This window comes from Nyctibius grandis, chromosome 5, assembly GCF_013368605.1.
Source record: "Nyctibius grandis isolate bNycGra1 chromosome 5, bNycGra1.pri, whole genome shotgun sequence".
Taxonomy (NCBI): domain Eukaryota; kingdom Metazoa; phylum Chordata; class Aves; order Nyctibiiformes; family Nyctibiidae; genus Nyctibius; species Nyctibius grandis.
In genome coordinates this window covers 26,360,367-26,384,715 of record NC_090662.1, presented here as the reverse complement: position 1 = coordinate 26,384,715, position 24,349 = coordinate 26,360,367, and the positions used below count along the sequence as shown (strand labels likewise).

The following is a 24,349-nucleotide window of genomic DNA, read 5'->3' as shown; positions in this document are numbered from 1 at the left end:
ACAAGTAAATAGCATAAGGACACTTGATCAATTTTCTTAATTTTCCATATTCAGGAGCCCAGCTATCTAGTAGGCCACCAGAATGCAAGTGTTCTCACATATGTAATAAAAGTCCACTATGGTGGCAAAAGGAGCTGAGATGATAGAGGCTAGATGACTGTCTTGATGAACCCCACACAGACTTGTAGCTCATCTGCTACAATCTGCTCCCCTCTGTCCTGCAGTCCCAATTTTTCATAATAAGTTAAATTTTGCTACAAAATTGCTCTCAGTACCTGCCTTCCAACCTGCCATATATGTGTTAAAATGCCAAGTTATAGCTTTTGATGCTTTATTCAGCTTATTCCTTACAGGTGCTAGGGGAAATAGCTCTGCTGCAACACATTCATACTTTAACTTGCAGCATTTTGAGGGTTCCCTGCCCTAAATTTGAAACACTATAAAATGTCCCTTGGCAGTTCATGCTTTTCAGGATTCCTAGCACCTTCATGGGGATCAGTGAAGCACTGTACTAAAGGGGTTTGAATCTCCACTATAATAAGCCACCAATGTCACTAAGTCAGTCAGATAATTGTGAGGTGAGGTCCTGCTCCATTTTTGTTATTCATTATGCTTCATATTCAGTCCCCTACATTGACTAACATAACAGAGATACTTCGCAAAATGTCATCGAGGCAAATTGCTAAAGGATGCCCTGGTCTAATGACCCCCATCCATATGAGGGAAGGTATAGGATGCATCCTCCCATACTGTCCTCCTTGAGGCTGCTGCAAGCTCTGTGGCTCTCAGGGTTATCTATATCCTCTGTCACCAGCCTCTGAGCATGTTGCTTCTAAATCTAGATCCAGCACAGAGAGCAATATTTGCTGCTGTCAGCATGACTTCAACTGGACAAAACTTGTTCCAGCTCATCAGACTTCTGAGTGTATCAGCTTTAGCTCTGCTGATAAAAAGTCAACAAAAGGATTATTCTGTAAAAATCCAGGGATTTTATTGGATCTCTGTGGTTGTGAAATTTCTTGTTTTAAAAACCATGCACGTCTTTGATAAGAGTATTTGGCGATTGGCTTGCTTGTTGAGACAGCCTGTTTTAAGCCCATCAAGGTTGTGCTGTGTCAATGTCATATTGTTGGAGAAAAGATCATTGTCTTTATTCATCATTTGCAATTTTTCTAATCCCTTGATATGAGTAGTGTAGCATCACTGGAGGAGGATTTTTGCTACAAGATAAATGCCAAAGCTTGAAAGTACATTCCTCAGCTCTAGATTAATTGGGGGAGAGGGATACAAGGTTTATATCATCTGATGAATGCTTAGCCTTTTTCTTATCAGTTAGCCAGCTATTTTTTTTAGCAGTATCCTGTGATCTGGTTCAAGTACTCTCTATGTCTGTTCAATTCAGAACTGCCTGTTTTAAGCTGATTTTGCTTCATCTTAGCTAGAGCTGTTTGCTGTCTAATAAAGACATATGGTTTCCACTTTCTCTCTGTTGGGAATTGCTGCCCACTGTGCATTTTCACTGTCAGCTGGACACCAAGATGGGCTCCCTCCGTGTTGCCTTGATTTACAGAGAAAAATATAATTAGCAGAAAGGGTATAACTGAATCCATTCATCCTGTTTTTTGTCAGTTATGACAGACACAAATGAAAGAAATACCTAGCAAAAAGAGGAGGAGAACTTTTTAGCATGTTGTAATCCTGCACAACTAGAAGCAAATGTGAAAAGTCTGGATAAAGGGAAAAGTACTGAGGAGAGCTTGGGCACAGGACATCCTTTCTGCATGATGCAAACAAGTGACTTCAGAGCCTGCTCCCAGCTGGAGCATGTGTGTGCTTGCATGATGGCTAAATGCATCAAATGGAATAAAATCAGAAGTCAGTAAACCTCAGCAATTTGCCCTCACACAGAATAAAAAATGGTATCTGATTCCTCCTTAATAATAGAGTGACTACAAATAACTTTCTGTGTTAAGTCCCCCATGACAAGTTTTTCTCAGGGGGCAGGGTGATCTGCCACTTCCCTGCAGCCTTCAATAACCTATAATGATATTATTATTGTTGTTGTTATGGTTATTATTATTATTTTCAGCTTGCTGATACTGCCTTTCCCATGTGTTAGCTCAGAGGCCCTTGGGGCAGCAAATCAGTATATCCAGCACACAGTAAAGCGTAGGGCTGATCTCCCCTGCCCTGCCCGAGAAGGGACATGCTGACCCACAGCACAGGGCAGTGCTGAGCCTCCCCGCTCCCCACCAGTGGGCAGATCCCAGCAAGAGCAGCCCCCCACGAGCCCCGTGGGTTTTGGTGCAGCCTGGCTGGGCAGCGCTGGGCCTGCCTGCCCCAGGGTTTGTGGTGCACTGGGTGATGCCACAAGTTGCCCCAGTGGATGGGTGGCCACCGCCCATGCTGCTGGTGTGTTGTGCCAAATGACACAGATCCTGCATGGGAAGTGCCCCCTGAAACCTGGGGTAAAACACCCGAGGGATGTGCCAAGCCCAGCTAGTGACACCTCCCCATCCAGACTGTGACGGGCGTGGGAGCAGAGGGCAGGATGGTGGTACAGCTCTCACAGGGGGGACTCAATGTGCTGCGATTTAGAATCACATGCTGCAATTTTAAGAAAATAATTGTAGGGATTTGCTGCCCTCTGGCAGGATTTTCTTACAGCTCTGATTCTCAGTGAATTGCGAGAGCAGTGCTCAGCGACGATGCTCCTGCACAGCAAGGTCTCTCAGTTGGTTGTAGGCAAAGCAGAGCAAACTGCTGGGCACCACTGGCCTCCCTGCAGCCCTTCTGGAAAGCCCATGCTGATCCCAGGCAGGGGTTGGCGTAAGGGACAGAGCTGTTAGGCTGGCAGGAGCACCCTGTCCCTTCTCTCCATCCCTCTGGGGGAGATGGGGCAGCAAGCCTGACTCTCTAAAGCTGGTCCTTTTAGTTGGTTGTCTCCTCACAACAGCAAGCCCACCATCATCCTGCTTCAGCTGTACATCCTTCCAGCAAGAAACTTCAGTTCGGCCTCTAATGCTGACAAGCCCTGAGTGGCTTTGCTGAGTTTGACTTATTGGTATGGTATATGCTATCTGAGTGATAGCAAATTGGGCTACTTTTCATTAACATTGTTTTCCAAAAAGCTCACCAATGCTGATATGGCACTTGTGGATATATGGATGGTGGTTTTGAAAACCTGTACCTCCTCATCACTAAATACAAAGCATTGTGAGTCTCATGGGGTGAGACTTCTCTGATGAAACATTGAGTTCTGCAGCATCTACACCATACTGCATTGGTCCTGTAGACTGCCTGCCTGGTCAGCAGGAGGCCCAGGCACATCTTGGACACTTCAGAGCGCTCTAATATCTCACACTGTCAGATGACTGTATCCTAAAAGCATCCATGACTTATTAAAAGTACCTAGGTTGGCTACCTTGGATGTTGATATTTTTTGCTGCAGGTACTTGAAATTAGGTCATGCTAGTCCTACCCTAAAATAGCAAAGAAATGGGGGAGTGGGGAGGTCCAGAAAAGTACCACAGGTACATAGCTATGACTGACTGTTTTTGTGTTTTGAGATAAAGGATAACATAGATGAGCTATTCCCATTAGTATATGTAACAATCTGGCTGTCCATATGAAACTCATGATCCTCACATCCAGCAGGTCGCAATCCCAGGAGGGATAAACAGGTAGGCAAGGACTGAGGAAGAAGAACAAGTAGGACTCAATACAAATCTATGATCATCCCTGATGGCTGATTGTACAACTGTATGGGATTTCCCCAGGGTTTTGAATGCAGGGAGAGCCTGGAGTTGCAGGGTGGCTAAGACTCTCTCTCTCTCTCTCTTATATGTAAGTATGTAGGTTTTGCTGTATATCTGGTTTCTTTTCTGCTTAATACACACATAATCAGCAGGGACCTTGTGACTGATGATTCTGCTCGTAGCACTGGCCACAAGCCTTAGGATCAAAGTCCACATTGCACAATGCAGTGTTGTGCAGACCTATTGGAGCTGGTCTGGAAGGTGCTAGCTCCATGTGGTAGTGCAGCCAGGCTAATAAATAGCTCAGAGCAAGCATTCACAGATCTGCTTTATTGCTGTCAAGGGTTTGAATCACAGAATCACAGAATGTTAGGGATTGGAAGGGACCTCGAAAGATCATCTAGTCCAATCCCCCTGCCGGAGCAGGATTGCCTAGACCATATCACACAGGAACGCGTCCAGGCGGGTTTTGAATGTCTCCAGAGAAGGAGACTCCACAACCTCTCTGGGCAGCCTGTTCCAGTGTTCGGTCACCCTCACCGTAAAGAAGTTTTTCCTCAAATTTAAGTGGAACCTCCTGTGTTCCAGCTTGCACCCATTGCCCCTTGTCCTGTCAAGGGATGTCACTGAGAAGAGCCTGGCTCCATCCTCATGACACTTGCCCTTTCCATATTTATAAACATTAATGAGGTCACCCCTCAGTCTCCTCTTCTCCAAGCTAAAGAGACCCAGCTCCCTCAGCCTCTCCTCATAAGGGAGATGTTCCACTCCCTTAATCATCTTCATGGCTCTGCGCTGGACTCTCTCTAGCAGTTCCCTGTCCTTCTTGAACTGAGGGGCCCAGAACTGGACACAATACTCCAGATGCGGCCTCACCAGGGCAGAGTAGAGGGGGAGGAGAACCTCTCTCGACCTGCTAACCACACCCCTTCTAATACAGCCCAGGATACCATTGGCCTCCTTGGCCACAAGGGCACACTGCTGGCTCATGGTCATCCTGCTGTCCACTAGGACCCCCATGTCCCTTTCCCCTACACTGCTCTCCAACAGGTCTGTCCCCAACTTGTACTCATACCTGGGGTTGTTCTTGCCCAGAGGCAGGACTCTACACTTGCCCTTGTTATATTTCATTAAATTTCTCCCCGCCCAACTCTCCAGCCTATCTAGGTCTCTCTGAATGGCTGCGCAGCCTTCCGGTGTGTCAGCCACTCCTCCCAGTTTTGTGTCATCAGCGAACTTGCTGACAGTGCACTCTATTCCCTCATCCAAGTCATTAATGAATATATTGAATAGTACTGGTCCCAGTACCAACCCTTGAGGGACTCCACTAGATACAGGCCTCCAACTGGACTCTGTCCCATTGACCACCACTCTCTGGCTTTGTTCCTTCAGCCAGTTCACAATCCACCTCACTACCCTATCATCCAGACCACACTTCCTCAGTTTAGCTGCGAGGATGCTGTGGGAGACAGTGTCAAACGCTTTACTGAAATCAAGATAGACCACATCCACAGCTTTACCATCATCTATCCACCGGGTGATGTCCTCATAAAAGGCTATCAAGTTGGTTAAGCATGACTTCCCCTTGGTGAAGCCATGTTGACTGCCCCTAACGATCCTTCTATCCTCGATGTGCCTAGAGACAGCACCAAGGACAAGTTGTTCCATTACCTTTCTGGGGATGGAGTTGAGGCTGACCGGTCTATAGTTCCCCGGGTCCTCCTCCTTGCCCTTTTTGAAGACTGGAGTGACATTTGCTTCCCTCCAGTCCTCAGGCACCTCTCCTGTTGCCCACGACTTAGCAAAGATGATGGAGAGTGGCCTAGCAATGACTTCCGCCAGCTCCCTCAGCACCCGCGGGTGCATCCCATCAGGACCCATGGATTTATGGACGTTCAGATTGCTTAATTGGTCCCTGACCCAGCCCTCATCTACCAAGACAGATTCCTCCTCTATCCTGACTTCTTCTGAGGCCTCAGGGGTCCGGGGCTCCTCAGGACAGCCTCCAGCAGTATAGACAGAGGCAAAGAAGGCATTCAGTAACTCCGCCTTCTTTTTATCCTCTGTCTCCAGGGCCCCCACCTCATTCATCAGTGGGCCTACATTGCCTCTAGTGTTGGCTTTACCTGCAATGTATTTGAAGAAGCCCTTTCTGTTGTCCTTGACCTCTCTCGCAAGGTTTAATTCCAAGGAGGCCTTAGCTTTCCTAGTTGCCTCCCTACATCCTCTGACAACAGACTTATATTCCTCCCAAGTGGCCAGCCCCTCCTTCCATGATCTGTACACCCTCTTCTTCCACTTGAGTTTGCCCAGCAGTTCCCTGTTTAACCATGCAGGTCTCCTGGTACCCTTCCTTGACTTCCTACCTGCTGGGATGCTCTGATATTGAGCTCGGAAGATGCAGTCCTTGAATGCTAACCAACTATCTTGGGCCCCCTTACCTTCTAGTAACCTGTCCCATGGGATTTCCCCTAGCAATTGCTTGAAAAGGCCAAAGTTGGCCCTACTGAAGTCCAGGGTTGTGATTCTGCTAGCTATTCTGTTCCTGCCACATGAGATCCTGAACTCTACCATCTCATGGTCACTACAACCAAGGCTGCCCTCAACCTTCACCTCTTCAACCAGACCCTCCTTGTTAGTAAGGATAAGATCCAGCAACGCTCCTCTCCTAGTTGGCTCATCCACCATTTGCATCAGAAAGTTATCATCAATGCACTGGAGGAACCTCCTGGACTGAGGATGGCTGGCTGAGTAGGCCTCCCAGCAAATATCAGGGTAGTTGAAATCCCCCATGACAACCAGGGCCTGTAATTGCGAGACTGCTCTCAGCTGCCTGTAGAAGGCCTCATCCTGATCCGGTGGCCTGTAATAGACACCCACAACAGTATCACCCCTGCCAGCCTGCCCCTTAATTCGCACCCACAAACTCTCAACTCGCTCCTGATCCGCCCCTGGACAGAACTCAATACATTCTAGCTGCTCACTCACATAAAGAGCAACTCCACCACCTCTCCTTACTGGCCTGTCTTTCCTGAACAAGACATAGCCATCCATGACCACATTCCAGTCATGCGAGGCGTCCCACCAAGTCTCTGTAATTGCCACTAAATCATAGCCCCCCGACCGAACACGGATTTCCAACTCCTCCTGTTTATTCCCCATGCTGCGTGCATTGGTGTACAGGCATTTCAGGGAGCGAGCTGAGCACACCAATTTCACCCTAGGGGGATGGGAGGCCTCCTGGTCTACCTCAACACTAGAGCGTTGCCCCAGTGGTGCAAGCCCAGCTACTACCCCATCCCCCTTCGAATCTAGTTTAAAGCTCTCCGAATGAGCCCTGCTAATTCCTGTCCCAGAACCCTTTTGCCCCTATGACATAAGCCTTTCCCATGTATTACGGTCATGCCTGTTGTCTTATAAAACCAGGCATTATCAAAGAACCCAAAGCCCTGTCTGTACTACCAGTCTCGTAGCCAGGCATTAACAGAGAGAATCCTACTATTCCATCCCACGTCATCACCTGAAAATGGAAGGAGGGAGGAGAAAACAACTTGTGCCCCAGACTCTTTCACCAACCGTCCTAGGGCCTTGTAGTCTTTCTTCATCCCCCTCAGACTACGGGATGCAGCTTCTTCCCCACCTGTCTGGAAGATCAGCAGGGGGTAGTAGTCTGTGGCCTTCACCAGGTTGGGGAGTTGCCTGGTGATATCCCTGATTCGGGCTCCAGGCAGACTGCAGACCTCCCTGTGATGGAGGTCAGCTCTGCATATTGGGCCCTCAGATCCCTTTAGGAAGGAGTCTCCAACCACTAAAACTCTCCTCTTCTTCCTTGTGGAGGAGGTAGCTATACACCTGTCAGGTTTTTCTGACTGTGGTGGGACCTCTGATATAGGTTGCCTCTCCACCAAATCCCCATTGGACTGGCTGTATTCCACTAGGGCTTCATATCTATTGCTCAGAGGCACCTGTGGAGGCAAGGTAGGCAAGGAGGGCACTCGCCTTTTGCGACGGCCATAGACTTGCCTCCACTCATTCCTCTCCTCTAGGTTATTGTTTTCCACCTGAGAGGGGCAGAGTACAGTTGTCCCTCGATCCTGGGAGCTCTCCGGCAGGTGCTCCCATTTTTGTTGCAGGGAAGGCAGAGCCTGGCTCCACCAGTCTATCTCCATTTCAGCCTCCCGAATGCTCCTAAGCCTTTCTACTTCGGCTTGAAGCCTTTCAACCTGGCTTTGCAGCTGTGCCGCTCGGCCGAGCGGATCATCTACCTGCTCACAGTGCACACAGCCCCCTGTCACCACAGGGACGCTGTAGCATTCCCTGCAGCCCGCAACCTGCACCATCGCCTCCTTCCGTGGAAGCTCTGTCTGGGTTCCCACATCCATTTTGGTCTTCTTCCACCACGTAGATACCATTGTTCTTTCACTGAGCTGGGAAATACCTGTTGGTGACACCCCTGGTTCACAGCTCCTTGGCACCTTCCTTGCCTTGTGCACTGGGAGGGAGTCAGCACCCTCCCCAACGAGCTGCAAACTGCTGCAGCCTCTCCTGCCCTGGGACACACCCAGTCACTGCTGACTCACACAGTCACAGCTGACTCTCTCTCTCCCTTCTGTCCAGGGACTAGTCCCTGCCCTCCAGGAGGCTTTTTATCACCCAATCAATCACCACCCCCAATCAACAGGGGGTGGTGCGTTTAAATCGCCCGTGGTGCCTCCAGCTATGCCCCCTCCTTTCCTGATTCATTGCTGGGAACCTCCCGGTCTGGGGGGGGGGAGGGGAGGGGAGGGGAGGGGAGGGGAGGGGAGGGGAGGGGAAGGGAAGGGAAGGGAAGGGAAGGGAAGGGAAGGGAAGGGAAGGGAAGGGAAGGGAAGGGAAGGGAAGGGAAGGGAAGGGAAGCAGCTTGGGACTGCTGCTCCGGGGGGGCCAAGAGTACGAAAACCGCCCGGTTACAGCCCGATGTTGCCCTCGCCCCCGCACTAACCTCAAGTCGCTGTCGCTGCTGCCGCCGCTGTCAGCTCGTATCAGGGAGGGCAGTGAACTTGTATCCCTTTATGGTACTGCACAATAACAGTGAAATATGTGTGCTTGTTTAGAGCTATTTGGAGTATCTCTGGCTGGCACTATATTAGACAGGTCAGGGATGTTCATGAAGCTGTGAAGATGGTGATAAAAGCCAAGGTTTGATTTTATAGTTACCTTTGTTATTATTGAGAGAGCTTGAAGGATAGCGAAACCATTTCTTCATCAACCTTTCCAACTGCAACAGCCACAGCCACTAAGGTACCCCAGGGCCCACTGAAGTGATGGCAACATCCTCAGTGATATCAGTAAGACCTGGATTGATGAGACAAGCAACTGTGGGTGCACTGACTTCCACAGACCTATGCTCATTCACTTCACCTGGGAATCTGTCCCTTTGTTCGAATTAGATTGCGCCCACTTTGTTTCTTCAGTGTTAGCATGGTAGATGCCTTGGAAGTGGCTGATACCAATTTATATAGCTATATATGGAATAAGTACTAATGCTTCTTCTGTTATGTTCTACAGACAAACTGGGAGATCTGCCTAATGTTGTCTCTTAAGTCATGAAAATACTGCCTGAAAATGGGATACCATTACGCATCATTCACCTTTCAGCTGCTGGCACAGCTGTGCATAGCACTTATCTGGACTTCCCTTGCTATGAAACCAGCCCAACCACTAGTTTGGGAGAGGAAGACTTTCATAGCCACCTGGAACAACTGACAAACCTGTGCTCCCTGAAGTACCACATCATATTGAACCTGGAAACATTTCATATAATTGGAAGCCCATTAGCTAAATCAAGAGGGCAGAACATGACCATATTTTATTTTAATAGGCTCGGCTATTATCCTTGGTACACATCACAGGAAGTCCCTGTTAATAGTGGCCTACCCCAGAACTTCAGTTTGCAAACTCATTTGGGAAAAGCTGGCTGTGACATTCACTATTACATTGCAGCTAAGGACTTCAGTGGATTAGCTGTCATAGACTGGGAGCACTGCAGACCTCAGTGGGTCTGCAACTGGGATGCAAAAGATGTCTACAGAAGAAAGTCCATGAAACTCGTAACTAAAATGGAAGGGAATATTTCAGCAAATGACGTTGAACATTTAGCCAGACTTTCCTTTGAAGAAAGTGCAAAAGCTTTTATGAAGGAAACAATTGCATTAGCAATGAAAAGCAGACCAAAGGGCTTGTGGGGATGCTATTTATACCCTAAGTGTCACAATTACAGTTTCTGTGATCAGAACTACACTGGTTCATGCCCAAAGAGTGAAGTTTTGAGGAACAATAAACTTTCCTGTCTCTGAGATAGCAGTGCAGCTCTGTATCCTTCCATTGGCATTAAGAATTCCCTTGGAAACAGTCAAAACATTTTGCATTTTTCTCAGTTTAGGGTGAATGAATACATAAGGTTGTCTTCTATGACATCCCAAGATTATGCTTTGCCCAAATTTGTGTATACTTGACTAGGTTATAGAGATGAACCTTTATTATTTCTCCCTATGGTAAGCTTTTGCTGGAACAATATGTGGGCTGCATTTATGCTTTAACCATTCTTGCAGATCATACATCAGGATGGAAAACCTCCTACTTGGGCCAGCTCTGCTGGTTGATGTTAACTGTCCACATGCTTTAAAGAGCTCAGTGTTCTGAAGAAAAAATGCAGCCTCAGATACCTTTTTTTTTTGCTTTACTTCATCACTGTGCTACACTCAAACATGTATTTGAATGCATTGAAAGGATTTCAGCAATTTGATGTAGTACGTAGGAGGCGGTTAATACATTAATCCTCCCTGATGTACTTTCTTCTGCTCGGTATACAATTGCTAACTAATCCCCAGATAGCTGCCCCTTTTATAGAAGGGAAACTGAGGCAGAGATGTTAGCAACTTGCTCAATGTTACATCAGAAAGGAAAATTGAAACCAGCCGTCTTTCTGCATGCCTCCATCTCAAAAATGTTTAATTTAGTCCCATACCTACCTTGGAGCAGGCAAACGGTGCACCAGAACCAAGGAGTACCGCTCACATCAGCTGAACACACACACACACAAGTGTTTCCAAGATAAGTGTCTTACCCTACTCCTTCTTTATGTGATTCTGGACATCCTCACAGAAACTGGATGAAGACAGTAGATATCCTGTTAAAAAGCAACATGACGTATCTGTCACAGACTGGGCTTAGTTTTCCCCAGAAGACAGTGACTGCACTACCAGCAGGTCTCAATTTCTGTGTTTCAGAGTTTAGCAAGTGAGCTGCATTCACTTTTTAAAGGCTATGTTCAGTCTTTCAGCCCAGGTATAGAGTCTGAAGCTGACACCTTGTCTGGAAAGGAGCATTAGCTCCCTCTCTTATTAGGTCCCGCTACTCCCCTAGCACTGCCATCACCCATTACACTTCCCAGTAAGGGGCTGAACTTCTCTCTGCCTTGAAGGCAAATCCCTATTCTTAGGCATTAAAGGAGGTGTAGGCACCTGCTTTGGTGCTTTTATCCAGCTTGCCTTTTCTTATCTTTGAAAGAAGAGGATAGATGGACATCAATAATTGCTGCAGGCTGCTGTGCATCCCCTTTGCCATTTTATGCCCAGTTTCCACCTCTTTTCCCCTTCAGGCAACTGATTCCTGTGAAGTTTTTCTACTTTGACTCTTGATGTGCTGTGGCCCTCAATCTCCCTTAAATCAATGATTGTGTCTAGGGAGTCACTTGCATATCAATGGTCTTTCATCTTCAGTGCTTATGGCATAGTAATTCACTTGTTGCTGTTCCTTAATCACTGTTCAAATCAAGGATAAACATCCAAGCACCAAATACCCTCTCCTTACAGCCTGTGATATGAGGAAAAGGTACAGTGAAAGACATCTCTCTGAAACAAATCTAGAAAGAGCACGAAAACTGAAATGGAAATTCTTCAGATTCGCCAAGTGTTGCATTTTCCCGTTCATTTAAAGTTGCACAATGCTGACATTCTCCCTCTATATTGGGTTTGCATGGCAAGGTTTTGGTAGTGAGGGGGCTACAGGGGTGGCTCCTGAGAGAAGCTGCTCTCCCCTATCCAGTTGAGGAGGAGAGTGATGGAGTGGCTTTGGTGGGCACCTGGCATCCAGCCAGGGTCAATCCACCACAGCCTCCTACAGTGTGTGCCTATTTACAGTCGCTTTTTCTAAGGTCTTTATAAGAAGCTGAATGAGCTCCTAGGGAAAGCAGCAAGAACAATGCACGCCTTTGGAATCACAGCTTTCAAATAGGAGAGGGATGGGGAAAACAGCTTGACATAGCAGAATGGCATTCTCCTTTCCCTTATCAGCAAAAACAGAACAGAGGGAATGCTTTGGGAAATTTTCATGTTAAAAATTGCACTTCAATGAAAAGATTTTAGTTGCTTCTAGTAATTGATGAGAAATCGAGAAAGCAAATAATTACAATTAAATTTTGCATCAAAGTGAATTGTATCCCAGTGTTTGCTAACTTGCTTATTACCAACATCTCAGGCAGTACCTAAGTTTGCAACTTATGTTTAATAATCTTTGTACTCCAGACAGCAAACCTTTAGCCACAAAAAATATAGTCCATAGGGACCAGAATGAAAAGAAAATGTAGTCTGAGGAACAGACACTTCACAAGCCATTGGATTACTTTAGAACGGCTGAATTAGCCTGACAGTGATGTCTTTACTCTTTTCACTGTAGCAAGATCTTATTAACACTATTGGAGAGAGTGCCCTGGGAGCTGCAGGCATTGTTATGTGGTGAGATATGGATTTAACTTCTTCAGAGGTAAGCCTGTGCCTGATTTAAATGCAATGTGTAAGATCCTCATTTTACCTTATTAATAGACACTGTCTGACTGCACCAGTTCCGAGTACTTGGTACCAGCAGAGCTGACTGCTTAACCAGTCTTTGCTGTCCCCCGGTCAGGATGACCATGGAACATGGTCAAGTCTTCCTGGCTCAACAAGGTCTTGTGAGGCTCACAGGCAACCAGTGGTAGGGAAGGAAGCCAATGGCTAATACCAGGCATTCTGGAAGACAGTTCCTCAATATTATCCATTCCAGCTGGATAAAACACCAGGAAACCAGCTAGAGCCTGATTAGCACATCAGTCAGACCAGATTAGGTATACCAGTGGTGCCCAGCAATTTGTCTGGTTATGGCAACTCTATTTCTGCCCGTGTGTGGTCAAGGAAAATGAAGCAGGCTGTTAAGATCAGATGGAGAGGCTTTGTATTACATGATAACAGACCTAGCCACATTAAAATAGAAGACAGATTTCTGTGACTCCGTCACATCCTGGAGCTTTCAGACAGCCACACATCAAACTTTGTCATGAGAAAAGACTTTGTCCTTAAAGCTGTGTGAAATGGGTGTTCAGGGCTGCTTTTCTCCTGGCAGATAGTATAGAAAACGCAGCCAGCATGAGAATGAACGGCTGAAAATAAGTGTTCAGTTGCCCTCAGTAAATTCAATTACTTCAGCCAATTTTTGCAAGTATTCAGCTGTGGTTTCTGTCAGAGTTAATGCAAATAGGAGGGTGAACTTCCTTCCAACTGGGCCAAGTGACAAAGGCAAGCCCCTGGAGCATCTCCATCAGCTCCAGACCCCCGCACTCTTGCCACACAGCCACACTGTCATCACCTGAGTTTCTAGCATACATCATGGTTTCTTTGTAGACCTACAGGCTGTGGTGTTATCTGGGGACTGCAAGTTGCTAAAGCCCTTTGCACCTCCATCAGGTTATATTTTCTCCATAAAACTTCTTCATAATCTTTTAAATTAGTCAAATTTAAATTGTCCTGAATGAATTCATGAATGCTGCTTACATATTGCATATTTTTCAGAAAGAGAAAGAAAAAAATAGAGTAGTTAGTTAGTTTCACATCAGCTAAAATTTCTTTTCTACTATTTACAGAGCAACTGCACAAAAGTGCAAAACTCGTGGATTCCAAATGAGGGCCTTACATTATCAATGTCACAGCAGCAGCTGAGGTGCGCAGCGGGCATCTTTGTCAGGACAATGGACGATGTGGGTGAAGCACCTGAAGCCTAGACATACCTACATTTGAATCCTAAGAGCTTCCAGATAGATGCCTCAGACAACCAAGGATTTATTGTGAGAGGAGAAGCATCAAATGAAGATCTGGAAATAACAGCAGACATTTGTCTGCCACTGTTACCAGGGTTATGAAGGAACTGACTGTGAGGAAGTTAAAGTTGCTGATGACCATCCAGGGTTCTCTGCAGACTCTGTCTCACCCAGATGATTTGCAGCAATCTGCCTGCTTACTTTGCCTTTGATATGTTTTTTTGAACTGCTGCTTAGTCAAAGGACTGGTTTCTGTCAGTCGAGAGGGATGGTAGAGTGGATCCAACAAAAAGTCTCACATCCTCTGCAGCTGGGGACTGGACATGTCATGGTCCCAGATGTAACCCAAGCCCTGCAGCCGTGCCCTGAGGTGTAATGCCCATAATGTATGGAGAGAGTGGGGCACCTTGAAGGCTGATTCAAAGACACACAGGTCATAGGAATACATCTTGATCCCATCTTCTGAGATTAGGCTATTTAGGAGGCTAGATGCTAGGCTTCTGCCCAGCTGGACAGCAGAAGCCGGCTGCAACTGGAAAAAATACTGCGAGGTTCACTTTTACCCTTTGTAAGGAGAAAATACCCATATCTACCTCTTACTAGATGGCATACTGGATAGAGCATCCTCCCGGAAAATGGAGGATGGGGGTGCAGGTTTCTAGTTTCTTTTCCATTTGAGTGAATTCAAGTCCATGCTTTCCTCTTTCATGTGCCTCATGATGGAGGTGGTCATGCTTTGAGCTCTCCACTAGGTAGAAAGGAATGAGAGAGTCAGGACATCAGGAAAAAAAAGGACAAGCCACACTCTGTTGATTAGTATATTTACTGAGAAAGGAATGCATATATTCTAATCCAACAACAAAAGGTCTCCCTGTGGTTTTTTTTATGCCATGACTATTTAAAATAAAATTAATAAGTAGTGCTGGGAGCAGGAACATCTCAGCCAGGTCTCCATCCTGAATCTATGACTATACTCCAACGACTTTTAAATTTAAAGCTAATGAAAGCACCTCATGGCTACTATAGAGATGCAATCAACGAGGATCAGGCAAGTTTATCATCTTCAACAAGAAACTTACTTATGTCCCAACTGCCATTGTAAGATCCATCCTCTGGAGAGGGTGGAAAGGCTTCCAGGGCTCTCCTTCCAGTCAGCAGGGAGAAGAATGCTCTTCTAGAGGTGACCATGAGCAGAAAGCATACCTGGCATGTCTCCAGGGCACTCTGTGAACCTCTAGCTTCTCAGCTTCCCAGGGGTTAAGTATTCTTGAAAGAGAGTTTACTTGAACGAATATGCATACACACACATATAACACATATGTGAAATAACAGTGTCTTTATACTAGAATCTCTGTAGCTGGAAAAAGAAAAGACAAATAGCCATAAGACAAATAAGGGACCTATGAGATCTGTGCTGAGTTCCTTGTTTTTTCTATTTGATCCAGGCAAACATGTGAAACATACCATCCAGCTCCCACTGGCCTCCATTATTCTTTTTGTTCCAGAACCTTAAAGATCCCATCAGGCTTAGACCTTTGCAATTTTGCACCTCTTAGCAGCTTTTCATTCTTCAAACATATGCTATCATCCTCATATCTAACTTCAGTGAGTTACTGCCCTAATAACTATGATGCTAAACAAATGATCGTAAGGTGAACAAACACTATGTTAACAGAGCTCTTGAAGGCAAGTGAGAAAAACTTTCTTTTTTTTTTTTTGACAGAATTCCCTTGTAGAAAGATATATTTTAAATTCTATTTAAGTTGGGGGAGACTGTGACTAAAACACAGGCAATCAATAAGAAATAAATTGAATTTAGAATGATCCTTCTTTAAAAGAAAAAATTATAAATGAAATTCAGGCTGTTATTTCTTTCAAAAAATAAATGAAGGAGATCCACTAAAAATTTTCTGGAGAATATTTTTATAGTGAAGAAAACTAGAGATATTCTGGATGAAATTTTTTTTCGATGGAATGGCTTTCTCTCAGAAAAATTCAGTTTGTTAAAATCAGATCGTGGTGGATTTTTCAAGGGAAAGGTGTAAACATGATTCATTTGACATTCTCCTTGTACTGTAGGACCGAAGTACAGGCTAATAGGAAACAAAATGTCTCTTAATGTTTTCTTAGCAGCATTGGATTAGATGTTAGTTTTGACTCTTCTTGCTGTCTTTGTTAAGGTCACATCTTATTGCTTGTAGTAACTAAACAATGGGAAAGAGAAACAGTGTTTTATAAAACCAAATTTCAAAATCTTCTGTGAATGTGTTAAATTATCAACTGCCTCTAATACATTGATGCCTCTTTTATAAATGTTATGATATTCCTTAGTGTCCATGCATCCAGGTACGCAGGCCCAGATTTTTCCCACCCAATATCCATTGAAGTGGGACAACTGAATTAGAAGCTAACCCATTTGAAGGGGGAAGGAGCCTCCTGAGGACCACTTCAGCTACCAGGGTTTAGCTGGTTTTGAGGTAAGGAGCACTTGGGCAGACAGTGTTAGAGATAGCAGTTTTGGGCAGAGGGCCCTATATCCCACCTCAGTATCAATCCAGGCATGTAAGCCATATTTCCTCTTTAGGCAGAGGTACAATACTTTTTTATCAAAGCACAAAATAGCTCTGTCATATTGCTTCCTTCCATTAAGATATAGAGGTTTGGGGTTTTTTTTTGCAGTGGCTCTATTTTTCAAGTGCTCTCCTGCTATTCTGCATTCAGAGAAAGACCTCAAAATCCGGGTTACGCTGAGAATGTAATGCTTAATTACACCTAACAACAAAGCACAGGCCAGTACAACGAAACTGGGCTTTCACATATTTCAGAAGTATCCATAAAGTTTCAATCTCTCTCTCAATGGTATTGGCAGGCAGATGATTTTGTGAGGTTAAAGTAGCCGAGATCTACACTGATGAGACACTTCCCAAACCACAGCAGGTTACCCCCTACAGCAGGGTACCCCAATTGCAGAGTCTGTTCTCATGGGGAAAGGTGAACCAGGTGCTCCTTCTGACTCCTCTCCTCCTGAGGCTGGAGATTCAGGCTATGTGAGATCTGGCATAAATTCCTATCAATCAGCTGCATCTCTAAGATCAAACCACCTCTCTTCTGTTCTCCTGTGAGAAGCATTTCTGATTTCCAGTTTTATAACTTTTTGGATTTCTGTTTTCTTCTCTTTGTGTTCCCTGTTGGCTATGTTTCATGATCCTTGACTGATGTGTTGGTATTTGCAAATTTCTTTCCCAGGATCTAACTGTCATAGACCATCCTATAAAGATTCAGACTGCTTAAACTTCAGACTGCGAATTCCTCTCTGGTGTCCATACCAGATTTAGGCATGCCAAAACTGAGTGGTATGGTGACTAAACTGTTCTATGAATTTCAGTAGGAGTTAGGCACCTAAGCAGATCTGAGAACCCATGCCTGGGCTTTCAGCAGCTGCATGGTTAAAACTGTTGCATGTGGTATGTAGAATGCAATGCAGCATGTCATAATAAAACTGATGGTGGAAAAAATTATTCTAGCTGTAGGCTTTTCCGCTGCAGAGGATTAGAGATCAATTTATGTTATTATACCTACTAAATGGTAGTGATAAAATTAACTAATCTCTGTAAATTCATGAGAACGGATGCTTTTAAATATAATGAACATACTTTCTCTTATTATAGTACAAATTGTGATTATTCCTTTCATGGTTTGTGAGGCTAAACATTTCTTACTAATATCATGTGAAAATAACAATATATGAAACTAAAAATCAGAGGACAGATGATAAGCACAGGAATATTTTAGTCAATGCTTTTGACAGTCTGACCCAAAGCCACATGAAGTCAACGGTAAGCTTCCTTTGGTTTCAATAGGCCTTGTATCAAGCTGGGATGCCTCTCAGGGGATTACACCACAAGGGTCTTGAGACCTTGATGGGTGCCTCTTCCATGCTAGAACATTCCTAAAATAGATCAGAAGGCATGCAAAAACAAGTTTTGAAGAAGCTTGTGTAGGCACCTAAACACAAAAGATATCTAAAAAGCATCTGAAAGAGCTTATTATCTAAGTTGTTAAAGATTTCGATAAGCTACTAAGCATTTGGATAACCAATAAATACCTTATGTGATTTGGTATTTAACAATATTTATTGATAGAAGGTATGAGAATGAAGTTAAATGTTATTTCACCTAGCCAAAAGCTTAACGAACAGTCAGCTGAAAACATGCATGTATCTCACTAATAATTGAAACTGTGTACAATTTTCATTACATCTAGTCTTTCAGCAGAGGCAACTGCGGTTAATTGAAATGGTTTTGTAGTTGTGAATGAGAACAGGACACAAGCAAAACTGCTTTGACGTTATTGCCTGCTGATCACCCTCCTAGGCTCTTCCATGAGTCACTTCGAAATGGGAAATCAGACACTAATTACGACTTTCAGGTAATTTGGAACATCTATTTGTAGTATTCTCTGATATTGACATGCTGTACCACATTTCCCACCAGCTTTATGTTGATAAAAGTATCTTCTCTTTTTGCTTCTATTTACTGTCATTCTGGCAAAGGACAGATGTTTGAAACTGGCACCTGGTTGCAGACATACCGTGAAGTGGCTGTAAAATTCATGGCCTTGTTCCTTCATCTAGATCCAATCAGGCAAACCCCATCTGCATGTGTAGCCAGTTAGGAGGTACAGATCCAAGTGACAGCAAGGTTAAGTTAGTGTTTCAAATTAAATCAGAAATTCTGATCTGATACAGGCAGCCCAATCATCCTAACTTATTCAGTACTAAACTATTTTCCTCCTGTTAGCCTGGAGGCAGCTGAAGGGTAATGCTGCTCCTTCTTGCCTGCTTCTGCTGCTTGATCTTACAGGCAGGGATTTTTCTCTATCACTCAACCAGTTCCAGATGTCTGGATGTTGATCTTAATTCCGTGCTGAGGCTTTGCTGCAAATCAGTTTGACAGTCAAGTGCAACATAGATTTGCCTTGGCACAATTCAGGTGCCTAACTCCCTGAAATGATGGTTAAACTCATAGCAAAAACACTGTTAAATACAGAATTGTAAACACTGTACAGATTGCATTGCATGATCATTTTTAATTGTATTCTGTATTGAAATTGATGGGAATAGGGCTCCTAAGTGCACTTAATTAGTCAGATTAATAGGAGTTTGTTTCTATTATTCTCATTTTCATGTAGAGGGGTTTAAAGAGGAACTACCTATCTGAGCGCTAGTACTCTCTGTTATGACAGATTATTTTATACTTATATTTAATAATTTAATCACCACTGTCATTGTATTGAGAACAGTGGAATGAATTACAGATCTCTTGTATCTTTTTGCATATACTTCCCCCTTGTGTTCCACTGGTAGAAGTCTGAGGTGTGTCATTTTCTGAAAATTACAGAATTATATTTAAACCTTAATTTATCTTGAATCTTAACCTGCTGAATTAGTACCTGAAATTTCTACTGGGCTCCCACTTCAGTGCAGGATTTTCCGAACAGGCCCATCTTTAAAAAAAAAAAACAAAACCAACCAAAAAAAATTCAGAGTTATTGTGGCTTTCCTCTGCTATGTGAACTTAGTCAATGGCATTGCTTACTCAGATTTCTTTTCACAGGCTGATATACCCTATGAACTCCCTACAGAAAATGAAGTCTCAGCTACACGTGACTACCTCCCTATTGAGAAGTGAGATATTAACTGTTGTTACAGACTTCTGTTCTTCTGATTCTTTGGGAATTTGTGTATGTGTTTTGCCTACAAACATGTTTTGAGAGAGTGGGAAAGGAGAAATACAGTATGAACTAGAACAGCTGATAGTCACCTATTAACACACGTGGCAGGAGATTTGGATTCAAGTTCTTTCGTTGTTTTGACAGAAGTGTCACACCACCATCCTATCCAAAAAAGATGTTTCAGATCCTTATTCAAACAAGATTTGTAGTTCAATAAAAACTGAACTAAAGACTTTCCTGAAGAGAAAGTCAATGCTCTGCTATTCCAAGGATAGTAAAACCATATGTCCTAATGATGGCAATGAGTCTATTTTCTGACAGGATTCTGGGTAAACAGTAGTTCTTGAAAGCAGGAGCTTACTAGCGCTTCCTGAAATCCACATTTCTGTAAGGATTCTCTCTCAGCAGACAAGCAAGACTATGTTGAAATCTGCCAGGACTGGCTGCAGCTACACCTTAGATGTCACTGCACAAAACGTGGCTCTTGCTTTAACCCTCACAGGATGTGGTTGACAAAGGCTTGGGCACTGATTCTCTGAAGATTTGTTTAGAGCTGGAGCATCTCTGCAGTTCCCTGGTGCATGGGGAAATTGCTCTTCAGCAAAGAAAAGCCCAGCCTTTTTCCCAATCTTCAGGCACAGGTCACTGAAACGATCACTGCACTGAAGGGGAAGGCTTTCCTTGTCATCGCTGCATCAATCAGAGCCATCTATGTTAAGCAAACGGGACACTGGCTTGTTTCTCCCAGAGTGTGGGAGGAGGGAGGGCAGCTGCGCCCTTAGGGAAAAGTCCTTCATTTAAAAGGCTGGATTTCTGAAATAAAGAATACTACACGCCTCTGCTACCATGAAAATAACTCCTTATTAGAAAGCAACACAGCCTTAACTAGCATTCAGTTAAGGCAACATGAATACAAAAGATTTACTTGTAACTCCTGGGAGGGAAGAAGTGGGTGTTTCTATAGGTGGTAAAATCCTTTTCCCCAGTTTTCTAAGCATACTGCTTTTATATTAACAATACACATTTTCTTACACTTTTTATATTCTGCATTGTGATTTATTGTATTCTAAATATAAAAAAGGATCTGATTCCGTTAAAATCAGAAAAGGCTTTGGTTATGTTTTAAATGAATACAAGGTAAAAGAAAACATGTCATTTACAGCCTGGTCTTGCCTTGATCTAACTGATTATTAGAGTTTCTGGCTGGTAAAATGAAATGTCACCACTCTACCTCACATATATCATGGTCTTACCTTGACACAATATAGACTTCAGTAGCAGTGACTTGCTTGCATGACAATGTGGAGCAGATGAAGAAAACATTATGGCTGTACTTATGTCCAGAAATAAGATATATACACTGAAGAGCAGCAGCCCCAAACCAGTTCTGCTTTGACAGAAGGGACCATAGGGAAAATCGCAGTCACAAGTACCAGGTTTACAAAGGTTCCTAAAATATATAGATGACAGAGGCAGGCCTGATATTAGGCTTCCCAGAAGTTATGAAACAAGTCCAGGCAATGTTTGCTTATCTCTTAAGACAAAGTCTCTGTCTGTCAACAGAGAAATGGCAGATTTTGGAGCTTCCCTTGCCTTCCTTCACCACCCTAATTCTCCCAAGGCCATTCAGCTCCCAGCCTTTTCATTTCATTAGAACATTCGTCTGAGACAGCAACATGTTGAATGTTTTGAGAAGCAGAACTGAAAAGAGAAAGGGAACAAAAATGCAACAACTGTGCTATGCACATAGGCGATATTCACACCTGCTGGGGAATTGGACTTTACAAGGGACGCGGTCCACTCCCACCCAAAGCTAGTAAAATCCTTCCAGTCACTTTGACAGGAGTGTCAAACTTCCACCCAAGAGAAGTGCAGGACTCTTAAAACTGAGTTTTGATTCATTACAATAACTAACACACATCTGTAAAGGATAACAAAGGCTTAAAAAGTGAAATTTGGTTCCACATTTTGACTCTTATTCCTAAAACTTATGTTGATCAAGTTGAAGTTTTTTGTTTGTTTGTTTGTTTGTTTTTTTTATAATCTTCAGAATGTTCTCTCTAGCACTTTTATCGACTATATCTGGTCCATAAGGAATACTTAATGTCAAAGAGCATTACAGAAAATATGCTATCTTTCTGAATTTTAGCCAGCTGTTTGATGTATAACATTGGCAGTTTAAAGCTCCTGCTGAATCTTTAAACCATTTGGAAAATAAATCAGACACTTCAGTGGGACTTCTCTGATTTACACCAGCTGGGAATTTGACCCTGAGTCTTTTAGAACAGGCTAATTGCCAATCAATAGGAAAAACTTTCAGTCGGTATGTGAAAAATAGCATTCAACTGCCAGTTCAGTCCCTGGCTTTTCTGGTGGAATTTTTGCAAAGAAAATTGCCTCAGCATTTTTAGTGGCTGCCCAGGTAGCAGTTACAGGTTCTGCTCAAAGCAGTTGCTATGGCCTCACATGCTTTTGGGCCAGCAGGGGAGGGAGCCAAGAAGTATGTGAAATAGGGAGAAATGGGAATACAGCCATATGGGACTTGTGTGCTGGGATCATTTCTCTCAAGAAATGGGTAGGGAAAGGCAAAGGACTGACTATCAACATGCAGCCAAAGGAAGGAGCCTGGGTGACTCTGTCAAACTGCTATCCCACCCACGTCATCCTGGGAGCTGCTATGAGTCAAAACAGGTCTTACTTAGCATAACAGTGTGCCTAAAATTAGCACCAGCTAGCTGATGCTAACCAGATTCCTAAATAGGCACAGGAAGGATAGCGCCAGTGAAGATGTAGGGGTACTGATGCTCAGTGTGTGGACCAAGTATATAACAAATAGATAGCAAAAGTCAAATATCCAACCTGAACAAGTGCTCGGCACAAGTCTGGCCAACATCTGCCCCACTGAGGGTCCACAGCATCACCCAAGTACGGGCTCCTATCGGAGGTACTGACAACCATCTTTTGAGTAACAGCCTCAAAAGCATTTACAGCATTTTCTACAAGTGGTTATAGCATTTGCCCAGTGGCTGGGGCTGATCTCAGCAGCAAGCCATAGAATCTGACTTTCTTCTTGCTTCTGCTGTCTATAGTTCCAACATTTTATCTTGCCAACTTGATAGATTAGGCCTATGATTGCATGGTATTTTGAGTAAAGCAGAACATTCAAGGCCAAACAGAAGACCTTAAAATAATCTTAGGCCTGATTTTCTCCTTTTCCCCAATGTTTGCATATATGAGGCTGCTGATGAGCTGCTCTTGTCAGACACCCCAAAACTGATATAGTAACCCAGTAACATTGTTCATTTCATCTGTTCTTGCTAATAATTTTTTTAGTCATTTTGAGGATGGATGGAAAAGACCATTTGAAAGATGGCACATTGGCATCTCCCCGTCTTGGATTCCTACTTCTTGGCAGCTTGGCTTGTGCAGTAGATCTACTGTTCTTGGCTGGGTCTAGAGCAGCAGGCACAGAAATGGCCCAGGTAGAATTGTCTATTTTTGAACTGATTTCTGCATCAACAGAAATTGGAAGCTGATCTATAACTCTACAAGAGCATCAAATCTCTCTCATGCCCACTCCCCCAACCAAGCTCACATCCCATTTCCCTGAGGTTAGAGCTTTACTCAGAAAAATCAGCTCCAGGTGGATGAATTTCCTAGAATGTGCATTCATTAGTTACTGCTGGCATAGCACAGTGAAGGTGGAGAGTGTTACACAAGCAAGTAATAATGCTACTAATATGTGTTATTATTAAGGCTATTAAAATACCAACTGGCACTGCAGAAAATTTGGTGTCATTAAATACATATTAGGGCTTTAAAATGAACTATCAGTGTGACTTGTCCTGTGCAATCTTGGCAGACAGAGCTTTGGAGGAACACGTTCACTTCACAGCTTTGTAGTGCCAGGACTGTAGTCTGTGGTGGGATTTGAAGACAGAGCAGCAAGGGCAGGGGCGATCATCACCATGGAGCCAGGCATTGGGTGCAGTGCTGCTAACAGCCTGTGCTCTCTGGGGCTGCCTGCACCCTGGTCTGTGACACTGCCACGCTCTGTGTGCTGGTGAGCCCCTGGGCAGTGAAAGGAATGGCCATGGCATGGACCTGAGCTGTGTCCAGATGGAGTGTCTCAACAGTGCAAAGCTTTGGAGGAAAGGGGGAGGTGAGGGTGAGATGTGACCTCTGGGCTCTGGGGCCCCATCTGCTCTGCACTGGGGTGCAGCACTGGTAGGTGAGTTGCTGGGCTACTTGGTCATTGCCATCAGATAACACCTTGGCTGGTGTATTGGCAGTAAGCTTTGCTAAGTCTAACTCCTGCACATTTACCATTGCTTTTCAATACCTGGAGGATTTCCTTCAGGGCTGGCTAGCAAAATATAGAGTAAAGAAGAAACAATAGCTTTCGTTTACGAAGATGAGAATTTGGCTGGGGTTAGCTTCCCCTCTTTTTCTGGCTGAAAATTTTGTTTGGGATTTCTATTCATGTTAATGGCTACAGATGAGATCAGGTAAGCGACATGTGAGCACTGAATCTCACCCTTTCAATAAACATTCATTTTGTGAATAGTGCAGATCCAATGTATCTCAAACACAGCTGATGTTCTCTGCAGATCAGCTATAAAACTTCTGACCCAGAAGGCCAACGCTTCCCAGAGGTGCTGGACTACTGCTCAAACCACACTAGGTTTAACCTATGTGGTGTGGAGAAAAGACTGAAAACTTATAAAGCCAAATGTCAATAAGAGCTTAA

At 44.2% G+C, this 24,349-nt stretch overlaps 1 protein-coding gene across 1 annotated transcript in view; it reads left to right on the top strand.

Annotated features, from left to right (window-relative positions):
* The window catches only part of LOC137663847 (hyaluronidase-4-like), a 28,355-nt gene extending 7,716 nt beyond the window's left edge, over window positions 1-20,639 (top strand). The window contains 5 exon segments of the mRNA XM_068401445.1: window positions 9,306-10,110; window positions 11,575-11,630; window positions 12,474-12,560; window positions 13,693-18,294; window positions 19,482-20,639. Coding sequence (XP_068257546.1) covers window positions 9,344-10,110; window positions 11,575-11,623 — 816 coding nt within the window. The 5' untranslated portion in view covers window positions 9,306-9,343 and the 3' untranslated portion in view covers window positions 11,624-11,630; window positions 12,474-12,560; window positions 13,693-18,294; window positions 19,482-20,639.
* Window positions 20,640-24,349: the final 3,710 nt, after the last annotated feature.